This window comes from Notothenia rossii (assembly GCF_949606895.1).
Source record: "Notothenia rossii genome assembly, chromosome: 6".
Lineage (NCBI taxonomy): Eukaryota > Metazoa > Chordata > Actinopteri > Perciformes > Nototheniidae > Notothenia > Notothenia rossii.
Window position 1 is genome coordinate 84,164,559 of NC_136909.1, and position 10,000 is coordinate 84,174,558.

General features: G+C 40.3%; 1 protein-coding gene across 3 annotated transcripts in view; it reads left to right on the forward strand.

The window, feature by feature from the left end:
- Positions 1-8,476, forward strand: part of LOC307044507 (uncharacterized protein) — an 11,297-nt gene extending 2,821 nt beyond the window's left edge. For 2 of the 3 annotated variants that reach the window (XM_079689808.1, XM_079689809.1), the window contains exons 3-7: positions 1,298-1,462; positions 1,754-2,740; positions 3,446-3,604; positions 3,718-3,813; positions 7,590-8,476. In XM_079689808.1, the coding sequence (XP_079545934.1) occupies positions 1,757-2,740; positions 3,446-3,604; positions 3,718-3,813; positions 7,590-7,892 (1,542 nt within the window). In that variant the 5' untranslated portion in view covers positions 1,298-1,462; positions 1,754-1,756 and the 3' untranslated portion in view covers positions 7,893-8,476. The remainder of the gene's footprint in view (positions 1-1,297; positions 1,463-1,753; positions 2,741-3,445; positions 3,605-3,717; positions 3,814-7,589) is intronic. The other variant, XM_079689810.1, reaches the window with a different exon arrangement.
- Positions 8,477-10,000: the final 1,524 nt, after the last annotated feature.

The window sequence follows — 10,000 nt, forward strand, 5'->3', positions numbered from 1 at the left end:
TAAAAAAATATGGTTATGAAAAGTTTCTTGAGCCATTGCTTAAAGATATAAAGTGCCTAGAACAAGAGGGAATTTTTGTTGAAGTTGTGGGCCAGTTTGTTAAAAGCACTGTGTATTGTGTATGTGCTGACAACCTCGGTGCGCATGGTCTTGCTGGCTTTTCTGAAAGTTTTAATGTTGAACATTTCTGTCGGTTTTGTTTGATTAGTCGGGGCCAAATTGCAACCACTGAGGTTAATGATTTTCAATTGAGAAGTGTTGATCAGCATAACTTGTTTCTGGAAGAGCTTAAGCAGGGGGGCAACCTCAAAAGTGTTAAGGGGGTCAAAAGTGAATGTGTACTGGGCAACCATCTCTTGTTTTTTCACCCAATAACTGGATTTCCTCCAGATCTGTTGCATGATCTTTTGGAAGGGGTCATCCCTGTGGAATTATCCTTATGTTTGAAAAATCTGATTTCAAAACGCTTTATTACATTTGATGAGTTAAATGACTGCATAACATCATTTCCCTACAAGTATGAAGACAAAGTAAACAAGCCCCACAAAATTCCAAAAGCAAGCTTTGAAAAGGGGACAGTGGGGGGAAACGGGCATGAAAACTGGACACTGCTTCGTTTACTTCCTTTTGTGATTGGACGCAAGATACCAGAACAGGAGCCAGCTTGGGTGATTTTAATGGACCTCAAGGAAATTCTTGACATTGTTGTGTCAAGTAGGCTTTCTGAAGAAGCACTGTGTTATTTATCTTATAAACTACTCGATCATCGCAAGTTGCTCACCAGTACCTTTCCAGAGTTCAGACTGAGGCCGAAACATCATTTTATCGACCACTACCCGCAACTTATTCGCTGCTATGGGCCTTTGATTGAATTATGGACAATGCGATATGAGGCTAAGCATAGCTACTTTAAAAAGGTTGTCCATGACACTCGCAACTGGAAAAATGTGCTGCTCACTCTGTCCACGAAACATCAGCAAATGATAGCCTACCACCTGGACAGTGGGATCCTTTTCAAGCCAAAACTGTATGTTGAAAATGTGAAGGTGGTCAGGGTTTCAGAATTGGATCCATCTCTCAAGTATGAAATACAGAAGAAGTACCCACATCTAGACAGTGTGTCCCTGTCTAAAACGGTTCACCTGGATGGGACACAGTATGCGGCAGGCATGATTTTGTCTTCTGGGCAGTGCAGTGGCCTCCCTGAGTTCCATAAGATTGCAAACATTCTTGTCAATGCAGAGGAGGTGGCATTCATTTGTAAAAAACTTTCTTCTTGGTACATGGAACATTACAGGTCCTATGAACTTGTTGAAAACACCTGTGCAGACCTTCTTGTCCTGGATCCAGATGTGCTGACGGATTACCATCCTCTAGCAGCGTACACAGTTGGTGGGAAGCTTATGGTGACTCCGAGGACATTCCTTCTCCATTAACCTCCTGAGACCGAGCGTTTTTTCTGGTGTGCATTTTTTTTATTTCTCCTTGCTATCTGGGATAAGTAGGACCTAATAAGTACAATACCTAAAGTTTGTCTTTGTACAGGAAGTAGTTTTTGCAAAAAATGATGTCCTCATATGAGGACACTGGGATTATCTCAACATAAAAAAAAACTGTATTTGCTGTTTGGGACCAGAAGGGCCCAATTTGTGTAAATTCAAATGTTCAGCTTTCTACAACATTGGTGTAATCTGTCTTCTAATTAGGTTTGACTAATCATTTTCTCCCACTTTTCTCTCTCCCCTCTTTTCAGACTATGTTACTTCGGGTCGTTCTTTCCTCCAGAGATGCCCGGCGAATCCAGCTTCCAGAAGTCCCAACATCTGTGGAGGGCCTGATTAATATGCTTAAAGAGAGACTCAATCTTCAAGAAGATTTCTCACTACAGTTTGAGGATCCGGAGTTTGGAAATGCACTCTGCAACTTAACAGAGATGTCAGAATTACCAGCTGTGCGTGCAGTCTTGCATGTCATGTGGAACTGTGATTTGTCTCCACTTAACCAATCCACTAGTTCAGTCCCCTCTCAGGACACAATCAGTGTTCACTCTGAGGATTTCAGGCCTAGTTGGACCGATTCTATCCAGACCACATTAAGGCAAGTCGCAGAGTGGCCATCTCCATTCCCAATCCCCAAGTTTGCATATGATGTGGAGCTGAAATTGTCTAAGGCCAATGACACACATGAAAAGACAAAGAAGGGCGTTGAAGTGACAAGAGACATGAAGATGGAGATATTGGATAAAATTGCACAAGCAATTTTTGAAATCAAAAGCTACCCTGAGAAAGATGAGCTTGAGTCAGTTGCCGCTGCGCTCATTCAGAAGTATCCATGTCTGAAAGAGCCATTTGGCGTCACAGGCTACGAGGGATGGAGAACAAGTATCAAGTACAAACTTGGAAACTACAGGTCAAAGCTTCGCCAGGCAGGATGCAATGAGGTAAATGTAAACAAGAAAAGAAAAGGTGGAGGGGAAGATGACAGTCCATTTACCCTGAAAAAGCCCAAACGTGGAGAGGTCAATCATGTGCCAGATTACCCACAACACCATGATGATTCTACCCTTGAAGAGGAAAGAGTATCTCTGGTCGATGAAATGAAGAAGAAGAACAGGAACACAACATTGATAGAACAGAAGATGGAGCTGACGTTTTCCCTCAGGCGAAGGGAGGTGGTAGAGTGTCAGCCGATGGTATCTGAGATCCAGGAAAGGTGGCCTGCTCTGTTTTCTTGTGAAGAGGTAAGGATCTATTCTTTTTTATTTCTACTGTTCAGACAAGCGAGTAAAAGAAGATGTTATGTTGACATTTTCTACTGAGACTTCATTCTTCCTCAGAAGCGTCATCCAACGTGCTGCTGACGTGTCATTTACCAGCTGGTCTGCCGAGTTGGCCACGCACCTTCCATCCTGGGTGGTCTCTGGAGGAAGGAATCCCAGGTATGACATACCTGGGATTCCCTCCTTCAGAGACCAGAGGCCAGCTGATGAATGACACATCAGCAGAACGTTGGATGACACCTCTGATGAAGACGACGACGTCTCAGTTGAAACTGTCATGGTAACATCCTTTTTTACTTGCTTGTCTAAACAGTAGAAATAAATTGCAATAATAACAAGAAGACAAAAGTAAAATGTTTAATCAGGTAAGAATGTGTGTTTTTTTTTTATGTCTTCCAAGGAGTAATTCACTTTCTGCAATTTATGGATGTGGCATAGTCACCCTTTTTATTTAATTTTTAATCCTCAAAATCCATGGTTAAAAATGAGGTTCTTTATTTCCTGTGGTGCATTTTAGTATGTAATCCACTTTTTCACAGGTCACAGAAAAATGGTCAGATATTTAACATGGTGCAGACTCATAACAAGTTACCCAGGAACTTCCTGTAAGAAATTCTGACATTATGGTTTGAAAATTGATAATATTTTTTTGGTTTTCTTGTTAAGATATCTAAGGAATTTCATCGTATCACGAGCAAAGACCTCCTGGGGACTTTCAATGCATCCCTTGACAAGTTTGGGCCTGGCCTGCTGAAAATCTACAGGTCTAAGAAAGGAGCTTTTGGTCAGGAGATGGAGGACCTCCTTGATCAACTTGATGATCAGGTCAGTGAACTGCTCTTTTGCCTGGCAGTTTTAGAAGAGCATGAATATACTTATTAGGAATGACAACATTACAGTACTATACTAATTGAACTACTTATGTTTTCCACTTTTAGACATCCGACATTGTGTCCCACCGGAAAACAGCAGCACTGAGAGGCCTGCCTATCTACCTCCGCGAAGATGCAACCACGTTTTTCCTGAAGTGCTTGGTAAGTAAAAGTAACTGCAGGAAAGACAAATAATTCAGGTCATGCAGCTAATTACTTATTCTCACAAGATGTTTTTAAGGAGTAGTTAATCCAAAATGTAAGTACACCTCCCCAGGGCAGTTTATCAGTCCAGATGATTTTGGGGTGAGGGTTGGACTTTTCCACTTCAGATCCCTTTTTTTCTGCTGAGGGGAACAGTTGGTCATTTTGGGTGGTGTTTCAGCACAAGGTTGGTGGGTTACATTGATTAAAGAAAGAGATTTATTTTTTCTGGTTAATACCTCCACAAGTTAAATGGCAAATTACAGTTTTTCTCAATCGCTAAACCCACTTTTTAGAATCTAAATTCATTTCTTCAAAACAAGAGCATAGCCATCTAAACAGAAACACACTTGCCATAACTCTGAATATCTTTTGCAAAATGCACTTACATGACCAAAACTGAAAATACTGGTCACAAAAAAGAATAAGTCGATCGAAACAGAACAAATTGTCCTCTAATGAGACAAATGTGTTTTCATAACTGAAACTCCGGTCACCATAATAACCCATTCTACCATAACAATATACATTTCTTGCAAAGTGCTCTAAGGCACTCAAAACTAAAAATACCCCTTCCAAAACCAGATACCTTCTCCAAAAACAAACATTTGTCAGCTCATGAGAAGACTATTTGAACAGTCATTACTAAGTGGCACACTAAATACTGACTACAATCATCAATACACAAACCTCAAGCTATCGATATTGGAAACTGAACGGAAAACTGACAAGTTGGGAGAAACAAACTTACATATAGGAAAAACAGAGTCTTACTGTAACTATGCCATTGTTTTTATTGTCTCATTTTCAGAAGAGCACCGTAACAGAAACAAAAGACGAATAGCAATACACTGGAAAAAAATAACATGGGTAAATGATGTAAATCAGCAGTAAAGCAGAGAATGAGATCTATATAACTTTACTGATCTGCTCTTTGGCGTCTGTCTGGCCACATAGCCTCATCTACGTCACAGCGTATGTCTTCCCTTGCAAGGCAGCGTGGGAAATATCTCCTTGCGTGTCGACACCACCCTTGACAGGATTCCGCAGAGATGTCCCGACAGCCAGCATTCATTGCGTCCAAAAGGGGCATTCTGTCATGAGGATGATGGTCATAAACCTTCCATCTCCAGGCAGAGAAGAACTCCTCAATGGGGTTTAGAAATGGGGAGTATGGAGGGAGGAACTCCATGGCCATGTGTGGATGAGCCTCAAACCATGCCCTCACGTCACGAGAGTGGTGGAATGCCACATTGTCCCATATGACCACGTGAACCGACCTCACTTGATCCCTCTCTTCTGGTGGCACAAGTCCGTCATACAGGACATCCAGGAAGGCAAGGACACGTTGCGTGTTATATGCTCCCATTAAAGGGATGTGAGCAAGGACGCCTTGTGTCGAGATAGCCGCACACAATGTTATGTTTCCTCCCCTTTGGCCTGGAACAAAGACTGTCGCTCTTTGCCCAATAAGGTTCCTCCCACGTCTCCTCACTTTGGAGAGGTTGAAGCCTGCTTCATCCACATATACAAAAACATGTGGTAATGCATTGCCTACCAGCTCCATCATTCGCTAAAGAAAATGAAACAAACAGAGGACCGTTTTACATTACTGTAAGCAGTCAGACATACTAAAAATATAGGCAAGCCATCAGTGTGATTGAGGTCCTTACCTGTACATACCGGTGCCTTAACTCCTTCACACGGTCAGAGTTGCGTTCAAAAGGAACCTTATAGATCTGTTTCATTCTGAGGTGTTGCCTCTTTAACACCCGGTCAATGGTTGCAACACTTATAGACTGAATGTTACTGAAGACATCCTGGTCTGCAATTATTCTGGCCTGAATCTCCCTTAAGCGGATTTCATTGTTGGCCACAACCATATCAACAATGGCAGACTCTTGTTCTGGAGTAAAGGCCTTTCGTCTGCCACCAGAGCGGGGTGCTCTTTCAGTTCTATCAATAAATATTTGAGAATGTTATGTACTGTAATATAAAAACAGTGATCGAAACCTACATCAAAATAGAAATGCATGAAGTGCTGTAAAAAAGGGTTACAGTAGCTTACCTATTTTCGTGCCTGAAGATCCTAATAATGGATGCCACTGTTGATCTCGGTATATTGGGCTGAACCCTTTGGCCAGCCTCACTGAGGGACATGCCATGGTTTATGACGTGGTCCACAATAGTTGCACGGGTGTTGTCCGAAACTACTGTTCGCATTGGTCCCCTTTCAACTCTTCCACCACGCATACGTACAGCCCTCCCTCTTCCTCTCTGAACATGAGGGTTCCCTCTTCCTCTCTGAACATCAGCTCTCCCTCTTCCTCTCTGAACATCAGCTCTCCCTCTTCCTCTCTGAACATCAGCCCTCCCTCTTCCTCGCTGAACAACAGGGTTCCTTCTTCCTCTCAGAGCTCCTCTACCTACTCGATCAGCCATTTTGTTTACACAAACATCTTACTGAAGTGAGGGAGGTCTTTTATAGGATTCTCACTAATTACAATTACTATAGGAAATTCATTGATGTCAGCTGTGAGCAATTCATTTACATGGAAGTGAAGTACTCAATTCACCCCAATACAAAAAAAAACATTTCTCAATGTGCAAAAAGGAAAAGACCACAATTACTGACTGTAAAAATGTTGTATCAGCTATAGCTAATCCTCCCCATATGAACATCTCAAAGACCTATGCAAGTCATATCAACACTATTATAGCTTTACCGGCACCATTTAAAAAAATATTTTAAGTACAGTCATGCAAATTCTATCATGTAAATGTTTTCAATGTAACATCATTACTGTAAGGTATACAGTACATTCCATGGAGTTACCTTTTTCAATGGGGTGATTGACTGATAACAAGTGTTAATATTTTGCACATCAAGTGTCAATTAGTGTAGCTATGGTCTAAGTTTATGAGGAAGTGTTATCCACTGTGAGAAGATTATTTGTTGTTTTGTAGACATGAGTTACACAACAGATTTTTGATCTTTGTGTAGAGAATTGTAACTTCAGTTAGAGAATTGTGTGATCTGTTTTGCAAAACACTGCTTAGCATCTGCATTTTGTGTGATATCAATGAGAAATGGTATACTGTTGTAGAGAAATGGTTTTCTGTTTCGATGGCTGTGCTGTTGGTTTGATGAAAGGAATTTTGATTCTAAATAGTGGGTTTAGCGATTGAGAAAAACTGTAGTATAGCGTGGTACTAAATAATTAATTTCATCAGTATAAATGTATTTAGTCTGAATGTTTTTTTATTTTTTTTAATCTTTCTTAAACAAATCATTAATTTGAAAGCTGAGAGACAAAATTTGAAAGATGATCCTCTAAGAGTAAGGCTTTTTTTGGCTGTCATTTTTGTTTGTTTTAAAAGCAGAACCATTGTTACAATGGGCTCTTTGCACAGCTTCACTACTTCCTTTACACCAACTTGTTTACTTCATGTAAATCACCCTCCTTAAACTACTAAATCTATTCTTGGCTTTAGCAGTTTTCATTGGCTGTCAGATTTCAGTTTATAGCTGCCCATGTTCTTCTGCCTTTTTTTTAACATTTCAACTTCTTTTAGCCGTTATGAAGCCAATCATCTCTGCTTACAAGTTATACTTTTCAGCTTTAGCATTAACCTTTTCAGAATTCACACATATTTTTTTTTTCATAAAATGACTCTTTCTACTGTCTTACTTTTTCTAAGCTCTTAATAATGTACCTGTTCTCCTTCCTCAGGACACCGACATTTTGGCACCAGTGCAAGGTGCATCTGTTGCCATCCTCTCTGTGCTACATGATGAAGCCGACAACACTGTGCGAGACCAGGCGGTTGTGTTGGAAGGGGACATTGTGCTTCATAATATTCCAAACCTCTCTACTGCCATGGCATACCTCTTCGGCCTCCTGTATGCCCTCAACATTGATTTTCCAAAACAGATGAGGTACTCCTTTGAGGCAATTCAGACCATCTTTTTTTCGCTCGGTGGCTCTCGATGCTCACAGCGCACAAGGTCACTGAAAGCGAAGCTTGTACTGTGACTGTTATTGAAGTTTAAGTGCATTGTTGTTACACTCATGTAAAACAAAACAAAGTTCATATGCTTCACCTCTGGATTATATAATAATTCAGCAGTTGCCAAAGGGTGTCTAGTGTTTCAACTGTTAAATTCATTATTGTTAAGTAAAGCTTGAATGTGTATATGCAAAAAACAAGAAAAATGGCTGTTCACATGTAAAGTCAACAAATGGCACAAAGTAATTCAGTGTTAATGTGTAAATTCAGAAGCCGCCAACCATGAGGGGGGGTGGAGGGTAATCATTATATACAGTACGTGTTCAGTAAGACTAGCATTGATTTAAAATACTCAGCATTGAGGAAGATTCACCCCAAATGTTACTAGACTATAGAACAGTATGCACGTTTCATAATCTGCAACAAACAAGTTAATCTCTTTGACCTCTGGAATATATAATCATTTGGCAGTTGCCAAGGGGTGCATATAGTGTTTCAACTGTTAAATACATTACAGTTTAAGTAATCTTTAAGCTTGGATGTGTATATGCAAAAAAAAAAGTAACCAAATGGCTAGAATGGCTGTTCACATGTAAACATTTACATTTCAGTTCAGTGTCAATTTCAAATTCTCAGCATGGAGGAAGATTCACTCCAAATGTTACAGTTTTTCTCAATCGCTAAACCCACTATTTAGAATCAAAATTCCTTTCATCAAACCAACAGCACAGCCATCGAAACAGAAAACCATTTCTCTACAACAGTATACCATTTCTCATTGATATCACACAAAATGCAGATGCTAAGCAGTGTTTTGCAAAACAGATCACACAATTCTCTAACTGAAGTTACAATTCTCTACACAAAGATCAAAAATCTGTTGTGTAACTCATGTCTACAAAACAACAAATAATCTTCTCACAGTGGATAACACTTCCTCATAAACTTAGACCATAGCTACACTAATTGACACTTGATGTGCAAAATATTAACACTTGTTATCAGTCAATCACCCCATTGAAAAAGGTAACTCCATGGAATGTACTGTATACCTTATAGTAATGATGTTACATTGAAAACATTTACATGATAGAATTTGCATGACTGTACTTAAAATATATTTTTAAATGGTGCCGGTAAAGCTATAATAGTGTTGATATGACTTGCATAGGTCTTTGAGATGTTCATATGGGGAGGATTAGCTATAGCTGATACAACATTTTTACAGTCAGTAATTGTGGTCTTTTCCTTTTTGCACATTGAGAAATGTTTTTTTTTGTATTGGGGTGAATTGAGTACTTCACTTCCATGTAAATGAATTGCTCACAGCTGACATCAATGAATTTCCTATAGTAATTGTAATTAGTGAGAATCCTATAAAAGACCTCCCTCACTTCAGTAAGATGTTTGTGTAAACAAAATGGCTGATCGAGTAGGTAGAGGAGCTCTGAGAGGAAGAAGGAACCCTGTTGTTCAGCGAGGAAGAGGGAGGGCTGATGTTCAGAGAGGAAGAGGGAGAGCTGATGTTCAGAGAGGAAGAGGGAGAGCTGATGTTCAGAGAGGAAGAGGGAACCCTCATGTTCAGAGAGGAAGAGGGAGGGCTGTACGTATGCGTGGTGGAAGAGTTGAAAGGGGACCAATGCGAACAGTAGTTTCGGACAACACCCGTGCAACTATTGTGGACCACGTCATAAACCATGGCATGTCCCTCAGTGAGGCTGGCCAAAGGGTTCAGCCCAATATACCGAGATCAACAGTGGCATCCATTATTAGGATCTTCAGGCACGAAAATAGGTAAGCTACTGTAACCCTTTTTTACAGCACTTCATGCATTTCTATTTTGATGTAGGTTTCGATCACTGTTTTTATATTACAGTACATAACATTCTCAAATATTTATTGATAGAACTGAAAGAGCACCCCGCTCTGGTGGCAGACGAAAGGCCTTTACTCCAGAACAAGAGTCTGCCATTGTTGATATGGTTGTGGCCAACAATGAAATCCGCTTAAGGGAGATTCAGGCCAGAATAATTGCAGACCAGGATGTCTTCAGTAACATTCAGTCTATAAGTGTTGCAACCATTGACCGGGTGTTAAAGAGGCAACACCTCAGAATGAAACAGATCTATAAGGT